The sequence below is a fragment of the Cyphellophora europaea genome (assembly GCF_000365145.1).
Source record: "Cyphellophora europaea CBS 101466 unplaced genomic scaffold supercont1.7, whole genome shotgun sequence".
Lineage (NCBI taxonomy): Eukaryota > Fungi > Ascomycota > Eurotiomycetes > Chaetothyriales > Cyphellophoraceae > Cyphellophora > Cyphellophora europaea.
Genome location: NW_008481813.1, coordinates 1,715,725 through 1,732,622, shown reverse-complemented (window position 1 = coordinate 1,732,622; position 16,898 = coordinate 1,715,725). Strand labels below are relative to the sequence as shown.

The 16,898-nt window shown below is 53.2% G+C and overlaps 7 protein-coding genes across 7 annotated transcripts; 4 read left to right on the top strand and 3 right to left on the bottom strand.

The window, feature by feature from the left end:
* Window positions 1–959: 959 nt before the first annotated feature.
* Window positions 960–1,547, top strand: HMPREF1541_07761 (uncharacterized protein; the record flags this gene model as incomplete). Its single annotated transcript, XM_008722084.1, has 1 exon — window positions 960–1,547. The coding sequence occupies one exon, from the start codon at window positions 960–962 to the stop codon at window positions 1,545–1,547; it is 588 nt and encodes a 195-aa protein (XP_008720306.1).
* A 2,446-nt stretch (window positions 1,548–3,993) lies between these two features.
* Window positions 3,994–4,954, bottom strand: HMPREF1541_07760 (uncharacterized protein; the record flags this gene model as incomplete). The annotated part of the gene is made up of 3 exons (XM_008722083.1): window positions 3,994–4,162; window positions 4,240–4,499; window positions 4,598–4,954. The coding sequence occupies 3 exons, from the start codon at window positions 4,952–4,954 to the stop codon at window positions 3,994–3,996; spliced, it is 786 nt and encodes a 261-aa protein (XP_008720305.1).
* A 1,037-nt stretch (window positions 4,955–5,991) lies between these two features.
* On the top strand, window positions 5,992–8,100 carry HMPREF1541_07759 (uncharacterized protein; the record flags this gene model as incomplete). Its single annotated transcript, XM_008722082.1, has 3 exons — window positions 5,992–6,605; window positions 6,651–7,794; window positions 7,846–8,100. 3 exons carry the CDS (start codon window positions 5,992–5,994, stop codon window positions 8,098–8,100), a joined length of 2,013 nt encoding a protein of 670 aa, XP_008720304.1.
* Window positions 8,101–8,505: 405 nt separating this feature from the next.
* Window positions 8,506–8,957, bottom strand: HMPREF1541_07758 (40S ribosomal protein S20; the record flags this gene model as incomplete). The annotated part of the gene is made up of 2 exons (XM_008722081.1): window positions 8,506–8,673; window positions 8,775–8,957. 2 exons carry the CDS (start codon window positions 8,955–8,957, stop codon window positions 8,506–8,508), a joined length of 351 nt encoding a protein of 116 aa, XP_008720303.1.
* Window positions 8,958–9,326: 369 nt separating this feature from the next.
* On the top strand, window positions 9,327–11,357 carry HMPREF1541_07757 (uncharacterized protein; the record flags this gene model as incomplete). The annotated part of the gene is made up of 1 exon (XM_008722080.1): window positions 9,327–11,357. One exon carries the CDS (start codon window positions 9,327–9,329, stop codon window positions 11,355–11,357), a length of 2,031 nt encoding a protein of 676 aa, XP_008720302.1.
* Window positions 11,358–11,981: 624 nt separating this feature from the next.
* HMPREF1541_07756 (uncharacterized protein) lies at window positions 11,982–15,752 on the top strand (the record flags this gene model as incomplete). Its single annotated transcript, XM_008722079.1, has 1 exon — window positions 11,982–15,752. One exon carries the CDS (start codon window positions 11,982–11,984, stop codon window positions 15,750–15,752), a length of 3,771 nt encoding a protein of 1,256 aa, XP_008720301.1.
* Window positions 15,753–16,039: 287 nt separating this feature from the next.
* On the bottom strand, window positions 16,040–16,690 carry HMPREF1541_07755 (uncharacterized protein; the record flags this gene model as incomplete). Its single annotated transcript, XM_008722078.1, has 2 exons — window positions 16,040–16,513; window positions 16,640–16,690. 2 exons carry the CDS (start codon window positions 16,688–16,690, stop codon window positions 16,040–16,042), a joined length of 525 nt encoding a protein of 174 aa, XP_008720300.1.
* Between the last annotated feature and the right edge of the window lie 208 nt (window positions 16,691–16,898).

Below are 16,898 nucleotides of genomic sequence, written 5' to 3'. Positions count from 1 at the left end.
AAGACGAACGGCGGACAACATATTTACGATGACGTTCAGGTACTGCATACTTACAGACAACCAAGCTCGGACTAAGCTTTACCTAGAGAGCTTCGAAGGTTTCTGCCAGGTTTGATGCAGGCACGAAAGCCGATCAAGATCAACTCTACCAGTGACAAGGCGGATCCACCGCTTGACAGCTCATATTAGTGAGACCCGGAACCCAAAGAGAACGAACGGACGGCCGGCAACCGGAACTTGCTTCGAGTTCGAATTTGTTTGTGATGCAATGATGAAATGATGTCATGCTGGACCGCGACGAGGCTGCACAAGGCTGAGAGCTGCACTGAGACCCACTCTCAGGCAGTGAATGAAGCTGGGCCACATCGACAACTGCTAGTAGTTCTTGAGCTCATTATACCGTCCTTCGGCAGGGCGAATCGGGACGGCCCTGTGCTATGTCTACCACTTTGCCGGTGTGCCAGCTGTCGCCAGCTGGGCCAGCTGCGCCTGCGCAACCGAGACACCTCGCTACAGCAAATCTCACAGCTAGACATACTCGTTTCACTCGGTATGGACCAGGACTGGTGATAGTGAGGCAAGTGCGTCACCAATCAAGCATCCTGGATCCTGTGCTTTTACTGTCGAATGTGTTCTGCCCAGCATAGAGAGATTGGACGGTGACGAAGTCTTTGATTGGGACGAGAGCGTCCAGGCACGGCTAGACGCCTGGCTGTCGTTCTTGGACTGTGACAACATCACAATCTCGCAAATTTACGTTGCCGACAAACCGAGGGGTTGTCAATTACAGAGACATCTGCCACAGCCACGTACAAGACTGCATTGTTCGAGACTTTCGAATGGACAGACGTCGACTACCTACAAATATGGGTCAACTGCCAGCCGTCTATGCTCATCCTCCTTCCCATACATTCTCACACCTCTCGTACGACCAATTATCAAAACTAACGCCCAACAAAATGCCGAACAGAAATCGTCAACCACCGCAGCCCCCTCCGCAGCTCCCACAGCCGCTCATTTTCGTGGCTTGTGGACACCAAGTGCCGCCTGATTGTGCTCCATCTGGTGGTATCTCCAGAAAGAAGGGTACCAGCACGATCTTGGAGCCTGCTATGTGCCTCGAGTGCGGCATTACCCACACCAAGAATCGCCAGCAGCTCATTGTCGATTCCTACCAGTCCAAGGTCGATGCTAAAGTCAATGAAATCATCGAGCGTGCCATGGGCGTGCAAGACGAAAAGGACCAAAAGGAGATCATCGAAACCGGTAAGACCCATGCCGTCGGAGACGTCCTGCTGCAACGAAATTCAGAGGTTGTCAGCATCTGGGCCGACTTCATCAAGGGCTGGAACTTCAGCGAGCGTCAGCGAACCGTTGAAGTGAGGGCTGATCCACGCAATCCTCGTTCAGGTATGATTCGGAAGGTGGTTATCGACTATGTGACTATCCTTGTCAGCCGGACTGCCAGCGAGCTCATTGTCACCAAGACTTGGAAGTGTAAGGATGATCAGCAAGTTATGGAGGCTACCGAACTCACGCGGCTGTAGAGTTGTCCTTCGCTCATCTGACCAGCAGCTACGATCCCCACTACTCACTAACCATGCCTTTCCTCACTAACCCCAGTCCTGAACTCCAGAGGCCCGAAAGTGTAAGGACAACTCACAGCGAGTTGCAGAAACACAATGCCCTGTAGCACATTTGCGAGTCGACGCTGCCCATTCGGTAAGTGATTCGACTCCCGCCTCAGCCCTTTCCAAACCCCAAAGCTAATGGGTACCGGAAACCTCTCCAGATTGCCATGCCATAGATTCCCTAGTTCCATCCCCCGTACTCACTAATTAATGATTATTATCATATCGCCCCCACCAAATCCATTTCTCTCTCTCTTTTGGCCGTGATCTGCTGATCTTGATACTTATCGTCTTCTCAAGCAATGCTGGTGTCCCTGCGCTCATTGTACGATGTTCTGCCTTGAAGTGCCTATTACAGACCTCTAGCCTAAATAGGTGTATGGTTAGAGATGTTGTGATCTAGGAGGGCCAGCAGGAAGAACGAGGAAAGTAAGCCTGATGAAGTTTGTGAGACTTTAGGAACTCGCTACACCGAGCGCTATCTTGAAAATTCCTTTCCCTTATTGTCGTTGACCGTACTCCATCGAGCCGTGCTGTGCACAAACAGGAGCGCCTACTCAGGCTGTCTATATCCCCAATGCCCCCGTGGCGAAGCAAAAACTTCGCACTCGCAAAGTAGCGGCCCGCCTGTGTCCGAGCGCTGGTCTGGCTGCCTGCTTCTTCAAATTGGCTCCTTCGTTCAGCAGTAGCTTGTTGATTTGACTGTTCTCCCAGATCTCCTGAGGGCTGTCGCACTCTGTGCACTTCTCGTTATAGGACTGAGAAGAAAACGGCAGCATTGTGTTTTAAGTTGCTTGAACAGAATAGATGTAACTGTGTTGACGGGAACAAAGTGTCTAATGGAGTTGTATGGGACTTTGAGGACGGTGTATGTATGTTCCCGCAAAGGTGCTTATGTGTTTTGGAAAAGTGCGATTTTGGTTGCGAAGCCTTGGGAGTTGAAGGTCAGACTGCTCAGTGGCTCTGCAATACTGCAGCAGACTGCCGCGCTTCTTATACGAACGAAAGTTGTAAACAGTAAAGGTAACCGTCTTCCATGCTCGTCATTGCCAATAGTTTGATTTGCTAATCTCATCAGTGTACGTAGACCACCCTTATCACTGGACATGCTTTTCTTGATTAGGCGATCAGTAGCCTGAAAGGCGGGTGGTCTGCCATTTCGGGCACTGCATTGTAGCTACTGGGCATGAGGAAAAGCGCGCACGTCAAAAATGACCTAGGCGAGTGCCAGGCTCATCCGTTTAAGGCCTCTTGCAGACGAACACCTTTTGCGTTATTTTACGCGATTGGACCCGATCATGGTGAGTAAGCCGTGTCGGAGGAGTTGATCTGTCGCTCTCCTTGCCTCTTTTTGCTTCTAACAACGGGGCTGAGATCCCTGCAGATGATCTAAAGTGCATCTGGGCAATACTTTTATCCTTGCTCGACGCTGTATACAGCAATTTTGTTTTTCTACGGTACTAAACCTGAATTGAAGTGAATTTCAGCATCATTTGAGTTACTGAGCCTCTTCAGACACATCAGAGCGTTCGTGAGTCGTGACAGCTAAGCCAAATGCCTCAGATGCCGTCAGTAAGCAATCAGCGAGCGCAGAATAAAACACTGGTCTCCAGCGTAATGGCAGGACGCTGTTATAAAGTAGACGCATGCCTTCTCATTGAGAGTTGCACAGGCAATTGAAGAAAAATACCATGGCGCGACTTAGAGAAATCAAGGAAGACAACGACGAGCCGCCACCATACACACAGACGGCAGGCTCTACAGAATCTATAATCCATTCCTCTGAATCAGCACACAGCGAACCAGCGAAAAGATCCTCAGAACAAGAAAGAAACGATGTAAATCACAGTCAGACAGTCACACAAGATCTTGCGAAACTTGATCACGATGCTATCTCAGCGAAGACAGATCACAATGCTCTGGAAGAACACCACGACGATACCTCCGGTGGGAAGCATCACCACCATATCGGCCGCCGCTTGAAGGACAAGATTACAGGCACGACGCACGAGCAACGGGAGGAGGAACGAGCTCGGAGGGAAGCACTGTACCGCAAAGCTTACGAGGCTGCGCCCAACTACTATTACTATGGCGCGGGTCCCGGGGCTGGATTGGGCTGTGGATATGGCTACGGATATGGCGGCGGCGCAGCTTATAACTCCTATCTTCTAAATGCGGCGCTGTTGGGCGGTTTCGCAGGGTTCGGATTGGGCGGTCTCTGGTTTTAAGGCGTTTAAATGTCAACGCTGGGCTAAGCCATCCAATTTGTACCACCACTATTCCTCTATACGATGGATTGGACAACAGCACAAAGTGGACATCAGACGCTGATTATCGCGTAGACATCGCCTTCAGTATACTCTCACTTCCCGCAAAATCCCCCGTCAACGACAATGCAAGCTCCGCTCGTGAACTGATTCCCAGGAGCACACAAGAAGAGGAGGGCGCTTACAAGATCTCCTGGCTCTCCCCACCTCCCCATCGGCACGCGGAGCATCAAGTAGTCTGTCATCTTGGCATCATGCTGGTACCTGGTCAACATTAGCTGCCGCAGATAGAATGCACAACCTGTCCCCAACCCCGCCAGAGGTTCAGAGGAGTCACTCACTGAGCAGTCATGCTAGTCTTCATGAAACCGGGCGCAATGCAGTTCACCTGGATACCTTTGCTAGCCCACTCATTGCTGAAAGCCTTCGTCATCTGCAGCACACCTCCCTTGGTTGTACTGTAAACCGATGTGTTAAAACCTGCATTGAACGCTGTCACGGACGCAATGTTGACAATCTTCCCCGGTCGTGACTGCGAGAGCAACCGGCGTCCGAACTCTTGCATGCAGACATAGTAAGACTTCACATTGACATCAAGCAACTAATCCACCGTATGAGTAACCCGTCAACAAATCCTGAATGGTCCCCAGCACCTCGGCTAGGGTGAAAACGGAGTAGCAGGAACAGACATCAGCTTACCAGGTCCAGTTCTTCATCCGTACTCGCTTCGCAGAGATTCCGACGCATCACACCCGCGCAGTTAAGCAGTATTCCCGCTTCGAATCCCTCGGCCCAGATACGGTTGAAGCACTCCCTGATACTGCTCGCATTGCGTAAGTCACATTTGAACACGCGAAGGCTCCCACCTGCAGCTTCGACCTGCGTCTTCAGCTCAGACGAGAGCGGGTCAGACGGCAGCTCGATGGAGATAATGCTGCTGCAGCCGGCACGCACGAGAGCGAGGACAAGCGCAGATCCGAGGCCGCCGGTGCCACCTGTTACTATAGCAGTCTGGGATGTTAGGCCAAAAAGTTGGTTTAAGTACTCGGCGGCCATTGTGGATTAGGTGAGTAGATAGGGATCAGTGTGGTTTGAAACGAACAATGCTTTGAGCGGCGGAAAGCAGAGGACAGAATCGCCGGTGTAATGCTATGGGACCAGTCCTGCTAACATGAATCAACGCGCCGATGAGTGCCACGCGTGAGTTGCACATTTGGTGTATGCGAGTCGGGGGACCGTGTGGAGAAGGCGGCGGCCAGGACCTCGGTTACGCGGGGACGGAGCATAATGTATACACGTGCAAGCAGCAAGTCGGTTATAGTTGACCGGGTCGATACAAGGACTGCTTTGTGGTGCAGGGACAATGCTCGGCGCACAAGGTGCCTCGTGATGGCGCCGTCGAAGTCCGGCTTGAAGCAGGTTATTGGTTTTGCTCCTCCTGAGTAAGCCTCGGGCCCAGAGCGGCCTGCCACAACGTGTACGATGTTCGAGCCGGTGAGGGCGAGAATTTGGTCACCTAAAGAGTGCAAGCATCAAATTTACACGCTGGACAATGCTGTACAAGCTTGGATTGTGATTGCCCGCACCGGTCAAGCAGCTTGACAATATCATCAGATGGCGCTTTCTGCACAAGATCGCCGGGAGAGCCATACATGGCACTGACCGGACTTGCACTTCACGAGTGCTTCAACACATGGCTCACGTTTCTGTAGTCTGCTTCCAGTCTGAAAGCGTCTGTGTTTGCGAGAGCAGCCACGAACAACCAGGCTGGGCGCCAAGGCGCTAAAATAGTTAAAGATCGACTTCGCGTCTTGTAGCAGGCACGCGCTGTCAAACTGTTCTTCTGCATACATCAACATACAATCCATCGCTTGCCATCTCCCTCTCGCTCTGCTGCGCTGGCCGTTGTGGAATCATCAGCTGTGATCGGTCATTGCTTCGAGGTCAGCGAGCAACATTGGGTGTCTTTGCGCATCGTCGACAAATTCAATACGGAGCCTCAGAGCTGTCCAACAAATGGACGGTAGTAAGCTGTGTCACTTTCGCGTCACGAAAGGATAAGATAGATCGACTCCCGGACGACCTATTCCATCATGGTCACCTGCAAATTCTTCCTGCAAGGTAACTGCAGATATGGTCAGAACTGTCGCTTTGACCACCCAGGGTCTGGCAGCTCTGGAGGCCAAAGCCAGAGCCAGAACAGATTTGGACCCCTGGCAAGCGGGAACTCTGGTGGCAGTGCGGGCGGTAACCGCTTTGGCGGTGCTGGCCCTACGGAAGCCAGCATAGTCGCGAGGGACGCTCCAGCCGATCTTGATCCGCAGAAGGCCCGGCCGAAATGGATCTTCTCATCATATGGCCCTACGAAGACTGCCTCAATCTCATTAATGGAGGACAATGAATACAGCTCTGAGGAGATCCGTCTACGATACTACCAAGCCGCCGCTGCTGGCCAGGAAGCTCAAGCTGATCAGGAAGCGACGCAAATGTACAACAAGATCGACCAGGACTATCAGAGCATCGTGAACAATGTCAACAACATTCCGAAATTTCTGGAGGAAGGAGAAAAGAAACGTCCCAACCGCCATGACTTCACTAACGTCGCGGAGTTTAATGGCAAGAAGACTCGTGACGAGTTCATTCAGCAATTCAGCCACGGAGCCGGCTCGGCTTTTGGGGCACCCACCAGCAATGCATTTGGATCTGGGTCAAGCTTTGGGTCCAGCGGAAGCAACTTCGGTCAGAGCCAGAGCAATTCGACGAACCCTTTTGCCAAGGCACCTTCTTCGACCTTTGGGCAGCCTACAGCTGCATCAAAGTTCGGAACCCTTCCAGCATTTGGCGGATCTGACATCACTACTTCGACCCCAGCGTTCGGCCATGCTTCTACCCCTGCTTTCGGACAAGGTGCTTTCGGAAAACCGGCGATGGGAAACACAGGATTTGGTCAGCCTGCATTTGGTTCGTCAAGCTTTGGACAAAGCGCACAGAAGAATCCCTTTGCTCCAGCGTCTGCATCAGGCGGTCTCGGTCAGACGCCGTCAGCTTTTGGTCAGCCATCCACCACAAACTCCGCCTTCGGCCAATCCCCTCAGACCAGTACAGCGTTTGGTCAGGCTCCTCAGACGACTAGTGCTTTTGGTCAACCTTCACAACCGCCCTCTAGCTTTGGACAGCCCTCACAGCCGACCTCTGCATTCGGCCAACCTTCACAGCCTACATCCTCGTTCGGACAGCCATCACAACCTACCTCCTCGTTTGGACAGCCGTCTCAGCCTGCTTCCGCATTTGGCCAGCCACCTCAGCCTACCTCAGGATTTGGCCAACCCGCACAGTCGAGCTCCGGTTTTGGTCAGCCGTCGCAGCCTACGTCTGCATTCGGCCAGCCAAGCCAGCCAACGAGCTCCTTCGGGCAACCTAGCCAGCCCTCTACGTTCGGCAAACCGGCTTTCGGCCAGACTGCTCAACCCAGCTCTACTTTTGGCCAGAACACACAGCAAAGCTCAAGTATAAGCACATCTTTCGGTCAGGCAGCTGCACCCAGCAGCGGCTTCAGCAACGCCACCAATGCTGGCTTTGGACAAGTTCAAGGTCAAAATGCAGGCTTCGGCAAGACGAACGACCAAGACATGGAGTCAGAGCCGACGGCGCGACCAAATCCATTCGGCGCACGCCCTGCTAGCTCAGCCGCCACTGCTACGCAGCCAGTTCAGCAGCAGCAAGGGACAGCCGCTTCCGCCTCAGGTGGTTTCAACCCCGTCAACCCACTCCTGGGCAAGCCCGCCGCTCCCCTTCACGTCACAGAAAGACTGCCCGCCCAGGATCCCACTTTCGACATGGGCGGTCGGCTGACTAGCTTCCGTGGTCAGTCCGTGACCTATATCGAGCCAGCACCGGTGGAGAAAACCGATCTTCCCGATGCCTACAGGGACATCAAAGCCGCCGAGGCGGCTGCATTCCCATGCTTCATACGCTCTGACACCAAGGAGCCGGAGAGAATATGGTATCCAAATGCAGGCAATGAAAAGACTCTACAAAGTTTGAACACGGAGGGGAAGCGGCTGGATTTTGAGGGTACACCGGAGGAATATACGGATGTGGTTAAGGAGGCGTATCGGCATTTGTATGAGACCGGATCGTGGAAAGATGGGAAGCTGCCGCTTGTGCCTCCGGCAAGGGAGATGGTGGCTTACGATTTCTAGGCGCTGAGAGCGCATGTTGTTGGAGTTTGCACGTTCTAGCGTAGGTATACAACTTACTTGTACCCGGAGGGTATGGTGTACGTGGTATTCGGGCTAAGACACACAACTGGGCTGTATAGTGCTTTCCCGTGCTTTCCCCTACTGAAGCATCCGTTGTGTGAACATCACAGTGGAAATGATAGGCACACGCCGGTACGCGGCATTTGAAGTACAAGTGTTGGAGCACCAAGTTTCACAGCAATGTCAGGCGAAAAAAATCTGGGCTCAGATGGATGTATTTGTTTCGTTGAGTCAGGGTATCAACCTTGGTTATCTGCGTGCCAGACCACGGCCACTGCCATTCAAGACTGGTCAAGAAACAGCAGCAGTCGAGAACCAATCCGACGCTCTTCTCATCGACTGCATTTAAGCAGCAATGGTGACCTCGACCTCGACACCAGCCTCAATGTTGATGATGATCTGCTTGACCACCTCGGTCGGCGCATTCAGATCGATCAGGCGCTTGTGGATGCGCATCTCGAAGAGATCCCAGGTCTTGGAACCCTCACCGCAAGGAGTCTTGCGGGTCGCGATCTGTTTAGGGCGTTTGTCAGTATATTTCCGTCTGCGTATTATCTGCGTTGCGCAGGAAGCGCAAGCGCGTTCCCGGCCGCAGCGAAGTGGGCGAGTCTTACCTTGAGAGTCTTGGTGGGGAGGCGAACGGGGCCCTTGACGCGCAGGTTCTTGCTCTTCGCGCGCTCGAGCAGCTCGGTGCACACCTTCTCGAGGGACTGGACCTTGCGCGAGGTAAGAGTGATGCGGATCTTGTGGACCTTGGGGCCCTCGCCGAAATCTTTCTCGGGCTTCTGGAAAGACATGTTGTCGGGTCTGGATTGGTTGTTCTTGGAGGGTGGATGAGAGATATGGGGGACGTGCGAGGGAGTCGGAGGCGCCAAACACGACCTGAACTGCTGTGGTTCGGTAAGGTGATGAAAGGCTGGAGAGGAGTATGGTAATGTCGTCGTTGACCTTGCGACGCTGCAAAAAACCGACGAAGTGCGCATTTTGCTGCGCCAAGATTTCGGTGAGACTAGTCCCGAACAGGCACGAGGGAGTTCACGGTCGACCTCGTGCCAAGAGTGGGTCGCGATCAGTGTGTCATCGCCCTCCACGATACATAATCCTCAACGAGATGCGGGTGGTCAATGTGACCACGGTAAGGACACCGCTAACGGCTCTGTTAAACGATGGAAGAAGTGCCAGGAATTCCACATACGATACCGCCGTTGGTGACCTATCCGGAGGAGAAGGTCAGAGCGAGTCTCCCCCCCGCAGAATGGCAAGCGTGCCTGGACTTGTGGCTGTTCAGCCTGGAATTTCGTCTGCGGCTCCCGGACGAACAATTCGCAAAGCTCGAGCATTCACGAGCAGCGTCAGGGTTGGATTATCTCAAGTCTTACGTCGACAATCACCCCAGTCCAACATTAGTCACCACTTCATCGAAGGAGGCACAAGTTCAACGGAGAACGTATCTTTTGTTGAAGCGGCTGTTGCTATCGACTCAGGCCATACCACATCTGGGAGCTTCATCCATCGTTGACTATGTCATAGCCGGCAGTGCTGTGTTCCAGGACCTCGCAGATTGGCCGCGTTTCGTGGGCGCCTTGACAGCCAAGTATCCCAAACAAGCCTCGGAAGGTTTCGACAAATGGAAAGCATCAGCTATGAAACAGCTCGACATGATGAAATCAACGGCCCGAGCCCAAGAGATACTGCGTTGCGTCAATGCGCTGCTCAAGGTATACGCAGAAGCCGGCGTGAGGCTGATGACCGGGTCCGATTACTTGGAGACCCTCATCGAGGTGTATCGTCGGCATGCGGCCTCGGCAGAAGATCAAGCCATGCAACAGGTCCTGACTGAGCATCTGTACCTGTGCTTGAGGAATCTGATGTCAGATAAGACCCGTCACCCCTCGCTTCTCCTTGATCAATTGTACATCCTCAGATCAGATTCGAACAAACCTGGCGTGAAGACAACGGAAAACAGAACGATACTCGCAGCATTGTTGTGCACGACTAGCTTTCTACGACATTTGGCTGGAGATGCTGCAGTGGTGGACTCCAAGCGTGGTGCGGACATGCTGGATGCTCTTATGACACACCGGGAGCAAACGAAACACCTCTTCCCAGCGCCTGTGCCACACCGACGGAAAGCTGCCAAAGGGAAAGGCAAGGTCGATGCCGCTGAAGAGTTGCACATACATCAGACCTCACAAGTGTCGCAGATCCATGAGCTCTTCCCCGATCTTCCCAATGGCTACATCCTGCGGCTGCTTGATCACTTCAATGACGATGTCGAGCAAGTGACAGCTGCGTTGCTCGAACCGGCATCCCTGCCTGGAGATTTACAGGAACCCAGTGCCTTCACAGACACCCCGATACCACAGCCAGACTTGGCACCTCGATCGACACCGCCTCCATTGCCTCAGAGGAAGAATGTCTTTGACAACGACGACTTTGACAAATTCAAAGTATCATCAAAACAGCTCCATAAGGGCCGCAGAGACATCAAAATCAACGAGCCGGAGACTATGGAAGAGCATAGCCGCAGTAAAGCAGCCATTATGGCAGCACTCTCCAGATTCGATGCAGATGATGATGAAAGGGATGACACATACGATGCCGCCGATGTCGGTGGTAGTGTCGACCAGAGCGTTGATACCGATAGTAGACCTCGTGCAGAGCCAACACTTGAACAAAGTCCGCATGAGGAGGTTTTGTACCGCGCTTGGAAGGACGATTCGAGTCTTTTTGCCCGAGACAGCAAAACCCGCATATCGAACGTGCGTCAGGACCTAAAGCGACAGACGGGCATGAGCGATGAGCAGATTGAGGGGTGGGCGATTATGCTGGGTCGGGATCCTGCACTACAACGCAAGATGCAACAAAAATATTCAGTCGTGAACACATTCATGGGCAACCAGAAAGGGCTAGAGCCAACGAGATGGCAGCAGAATACCTCTGGCGAGAACTCTATGGATGAAGCAGAGGGTCAGAGCAGCGATACGGCCAACAGTTCGGGCCGCGGAGGACGACCCTTTGGTAATCGTGGACGTGGTCGCGGAACACCCACATTTGTCACTCCATCGAGCGGTTCTCAGCAAGGCGCGCGAAGTCGTGGTAGGGGAAGGGGGGGTGGCCGACCGAATCACAACCGCAGAGAGGGCCGAGCTCGCAAGATGGGACGAGGAATGGCGGGAGCTCCTGCTGGTACATAACGCATCATTAGTCACCCAAGACGCTGCTTGAAGGCCGCGCTAAAGGAACCGACGCGGCTGTGCCACGCTTACCGCGTTCTGACGCGCTCCTGCCTGTTGTATAGCGCCGGCTCCACAACGGCAGCCTAACCTCAATAGAGTTTAGCGTACGATACACCTTCCAGGCCACTGTCTCTTCACATTTAGGCGGTGTCGCTGATGGGCTGTAACAACCTCGAGCTGCTTTCAATCGGTGATTAACCGTCAGTAGGCATAATTCGCGGGATCAGGCCGCGTTTGTTGCATCCGACAGTGAATGACCGCGTCTGACCAATCCAGTTCACATTCGATCGAGGCTCAGCTCGCCAAGCTTCAGATTTGTTTGACAATCGACTGCATTTGCCAACCACAAAGCGAGCGCCCGTCTTCAAACGCTTTCTCTTCGAGTATCGCATACTTCTACGACCTGGGCCTCTCCTATCATTTTAACCGGAAAGAGTCTCTGGCGTTAGTGTTGTCTTTGCGGTCCCTCACGTGGCCGCCCCGCAAGGCAACGCAGCACGTGCCACAACTCTCCGCGCCCGACTATTTCGGTTCTTATGATGCTAGACACGATCTACGATTTCTAGTGCGACTTTGATGGCAATGGACAGCCTAGCTGGAGGCGAGCTATCCAGCTACAGTACTCCGAACATTCTCCACGCACTAGCGCTGATACACAATCCCACAACCAAGAACCAGATTCGTCGGCAAGCATCAGACTATCTTGACCAGCTCAAGTCAAGCCAGGGTGCCTTGCAGCATGGCCTCGCCTTGGGAGTCGACCAGAGTCAGCAGCCACTTGTTCGACACTTCGGCTTGTCCTTACTGGAACATGTTGTCAAGCATCAATCTCACGAGTTAAGTGACGTCCAGAATGAAGAGCTTAGGAGATGCATCATCGATCTTGGAAGGAGCATCACAGCTCAAGATCCTCTTTTCGTTCGCAACAAGGTTGCGGAGTTGTGGGTGGACCTGGCTAAAAGGAGCTGGGCATTGGACTGGCTAGATCTCGACCAGCTCTTGTGCCAAAGCTGGGAGCAATCAAATATTCACAAGAGTTTCGTCCTCACTGTCCTGGAGAACCTCTCGGAAGACACCTTTTTTCGCGACGATCCGACGGCCATTTTGAGGGGAAGGGACCTCAACGCTGCGCTGGTAGAAATTTTCACCTCGACTTCCGACTATGGTGGCGGCATCAGAGTCGGTGAGACCATACACCACATGCGCTGTGGTGATGAAGGCTGGCTCTTCAGGATCTCAAGCTTCCTCCAGGGCTCTTTCGGCCACGTGGGCGAAGATGCCGATGCGAAAACGACAACGCTGAAGGCCATCGCCACACTTCGGTCGGCTTTCGGTTGGGTAATGGCTCCCGCCATCGAGACTGCGGGCTGTCTTCTCGTCACTTGCAATTGCCTTACCCGCAGTGACGAGGACATAATTATTTCTGCCCTTGATGCTCTGATTGCGCTCTACAGTCGCCAGCACCTCCAGGACGCGGAGGTTCAGACCCTTGTGTATTCCCTTTGCCAAGCAGAAAGTGTTGGCATACTACGCCAGGTTTACTCCTGGTCTATCGTCAGCGTTGATGACATCCTTACCCAGCGATACACGATATCCAAGAAGTTATCGGAATTGGTCTCGCTCTTATCCGATCTTGTCACCCGGACAGCCCCTCCAGAGTCCTCCTCTATGGACATTACAGCCTTTCTGAACTTCATGATCGCAATTGCTCAACACGATAGCCTAATCGTGTCAATTCCTGCAGTACACTCTTGGGAGCGTCTCTTTGCAATGCCCTCATGGCGCCGAAGCGAAGCTGTGTCTGGCTGTGTCTCTACTCTCCTAGATGTAGTATGTCCACGACTGCTGCAATACGACCAATTACCGGAAGACACAGATGAACCGGCAGTGATCTTTGTCAATGAAGAGATTGAGATTTTCCCCGAGCGGCAGGGGTTTTACTTGAACTACCGCCGGTTGTGTTCCTCAGTCGTGGAATGGGTGTGCTATGTACACTTGGAGCATGCTACAGACTTTGTCTTATCTCAAGTCGAGACTGCTCTCGGCCGGGTCCGCACCGAGGATGCCGCCTTCAACCCTGCCGATTACAGACGCATCAGTCCACTCGGTCTCCGCGCCGATACGCAGTTCTCTATCACGGATGCTGCATTCAAAGGTTTAGATAAATACCTGTCTGGGTCAAGGGCTCATGCCACCGAGGAGACGAAAGAGATAGGTGAGAGAGTACGCGAGAGATGCAAGGCCTGGGCTTTGCGTATGCTGGCCGACCATCGTTTCAAGGACCCATCGATCACGCAGCGACAAGTCAAAACCGCAGTTGAGATATCGGCCCGAGCTTTCCAAAGCGATACTGGCTTTGCCGTGGCAGTCCTAGAACATATTCTAGCCTCCTTCATGCCTGCCAAGCCCGAATATCCAGCATATTCCGACGGCGTGACCGAGCTTCACTCATACAATGCCATGGAGCTACGTCGCCTAGCCCAGTCCCATGCTGATTATTTTGCCTCTTTCTATGAGCAACTTAGCGGCAAGTTTGGGGACCTGATATCAACGCTCAATATGGACCCAAGGATTCAGACAGACCTTAAATCCATTTTATTCTTGATCTTGCAGCGAGCGTCCAGTACAGATCCCGAACAGCAGCGATCCAGGCTCTGGACCTTTTTGGAACCTATTTCCAACGCCTGGAATGATCCCTCGCTGCAAGAGGCACTGTCTAGCTTCCAAAACTACACCAGATCGCAAAACTTTGATGCGGTCGGACCATTTCTTTCATCAGTCAACGCCGGCCAATTAGAAGAATGGACATCCACCTTCACCAACGAGAACGGGCGGCGGGTTCAGCAACAAATGGTCGAAGCTTACAACCAGGTACCACTACGCGAAGCACGCATTCTTCTGAGTACTTCGACGGAGCGGCTGGAGCAAGACTCCCCTGTGCACCACATGATCTGCGATTTGTGGACGCCAATAATGCCCCAGATCCTGCGTGGGGTCCTCCAGATTGCCAGCTACAATCATCAATTGCATAATCCAGATTCGTGGCCAAATGTATCGCCAGATCTGGCTCCAACGATCAAACGCGTCCTCCGTGACCGTTACTGGCAGTCAGGCATCTCTGAAGGATCAATGAACGACTTTCATTCCAAAGTCAAGCAGACCAAATCCACATTGGAGGGTTTCGCGTCCTCAGTGCGCGGACGGATTCGCACTAATCTTGAACAGTGCTACAGCATCATTCACACATTAGGTCGACTGGGAGAAAGATTTTACAGCATTCCTCAGGTTCCCGAGTTGATTGCAGAAGCATTGATCTCGACCACGGGACCGTTGAGCCCTCACCACTTTTCTGTTCTACTTCTGATGCTACCGAAGCTGATCGAGGAGTGCCCGCCAGCGCTACGTCAACATTTCCTGACTCCAATTCTGTCTATGCTGCTTCAGCAAATCGATCACAAGCTTGTTACTGAATGGCAGACCATGGAAGTAAGAAAGCAGACAATGCAAGAGGGAGAGAGCCTAAGTGACGAAATGCGTGACGAGTCCGTCCTCCGTCAGACGACCTACAAAGCTGTCAACATGGTCTCTTTATGGCTGAGTCCCAGACGCGAGTTCGAGCTGACCGCTAAGAAGTCCATCGTCAATGGTGCTCATCTCATGAACGGCAACAAGTCGCAGACGATGTCTGAGTTCGTCCTATCCAACCACCGCGTACTAGAGCCACTTCTCGTCTTCACCACACACGCCCTTACATTCAAGGATACGAAGGCCACTCAGACCATGATTGTCACTGCGCAACGCATCATCCCCGCCTTTGTGAACGAGCAATATCTCCAGGGCGAGGGAGCAGCATCCGTGCGAGAATACATCTCGACGGAGATACTAAAAGCTGCTATCACTGCTCTCAACGACAGCCACTTCGCCGACTACCAGCAACACTATGCCCACCTGATCGCCAATATCTGGCTTGCGTACGGATTACCTGCCCACGTCCCAGCCACTGACAATCACCCGGCCCACGACCGTCCATCGCTGACTGAAACGCCTCGCAATGTCTTGCTTAGTCTACCGAACATGGACGTGGCCAAGGTCGACGCAGCTGCAGAGAAACTTCTCAAGGAGGGCATAAATGGCAAACCAAAAAGACTCCGCGCTATTGTACTGCATCTTCTGGAGGGCGTTCGCGGAGTTAGAATCAGCGACTTGGGTAAGATCGACACGCGTGCGCAGCAGAGCAGGATACTGGAGAAGTACAAACAGCGCGAGAGTTTGGCTATGCAAGGTATTGATGGTAGAGCAGAAACGGAAGGCCCAGATTTGGGAGGTGTGGCGGATATGTTCGGTGAGACTTGAGATCGTGTAGCGGCCCAGAAGGGTAGACAGAGGTCTGAGCATTGCGTAGGCATCATGACAACCCGACCAGAGTTCCGCGAGTCTGATTCAGCACTGCATGCCTTTAGCAAGCACATAGCCAAGGGGACGGATGTTCGTGCTCGCACAGGATGGATGCTTCGATGTATCGCTTGTTCGTGTGGGTTTCAGGCCATATGTACAAGCTTCAGCCTCAAGCTCTTTCTTCATGGCGATCTTGTCATGCAGACCACCAATCCGTAGCTGTTGTAACAATTCGGCACCCGTCATCAATATGTGCCGCGCTCGCCTTTCGAGTCAACGCCAGCGTCTTGCTCGCCCTCTTCTCCAAGCCCCACATCATTGCGACCGTCCCGGACTCGGCGAGAATGTCGGCCGTACAAACCTGCAAGTGCATCAAACATTAGCAACATAAACCAAATTGGACCCCCGGCCGAAGAGCTCTCTCTACTCTTTAAAATCCACTCAAACAATAAAACATACCGATCAGAGTTATACGCCCTAGTCTCGCTGCCCAACAACTGCTTCTCTCGCGCCAGGTCGGCGTAGTACCTGCGAGCCTGGTCTCGGTCCTCCTCCGCCTGCAGCAGGGGCGTCAGGTGAATACGGGCCCACGCCTTCTCGCGCGCGTACTCGATCTTCTCGCGCTGGCCGTGGAAAAGGTGGTACCAGCCGTAGCCGACGACGCCGCCCATGATGGCCATGTACCAGATGGGGCGGAGGCCGCGGGTGGGGATGTTGCGCTGTCGAGCGGGTTAGTGTGGGTGGGCGAGGATCTTTGCGCGGGACGGAGAGAGAGAGGGGCGGGAGGGAGGATGAGGAGGGCTTTTGGGGGATTGTCGTGGGAAGAGAGGGGTGGTATGACGAACGCGGTATTGGACGGCATCGTAGCCTCCCGTAGGAGGGAGATCTTGAGGCATGGTCGTGCGAGTCTGAGGAGGGTGCGCTGCGATAGTGAGAGCTGTCGTTGGTGCTGGCTGGAGCTGCGGTGGACTGCGGTCATAAGTCACGTGGATGGAGGGCTATGCCAAGGCGCTAAGTGTATAAATGGTTTTTGGATACTTCTTCTTTTACGTGGAGGTATTTTAAGCCTCATTCATAGTTGGACGACATTCTATCGACCACGGA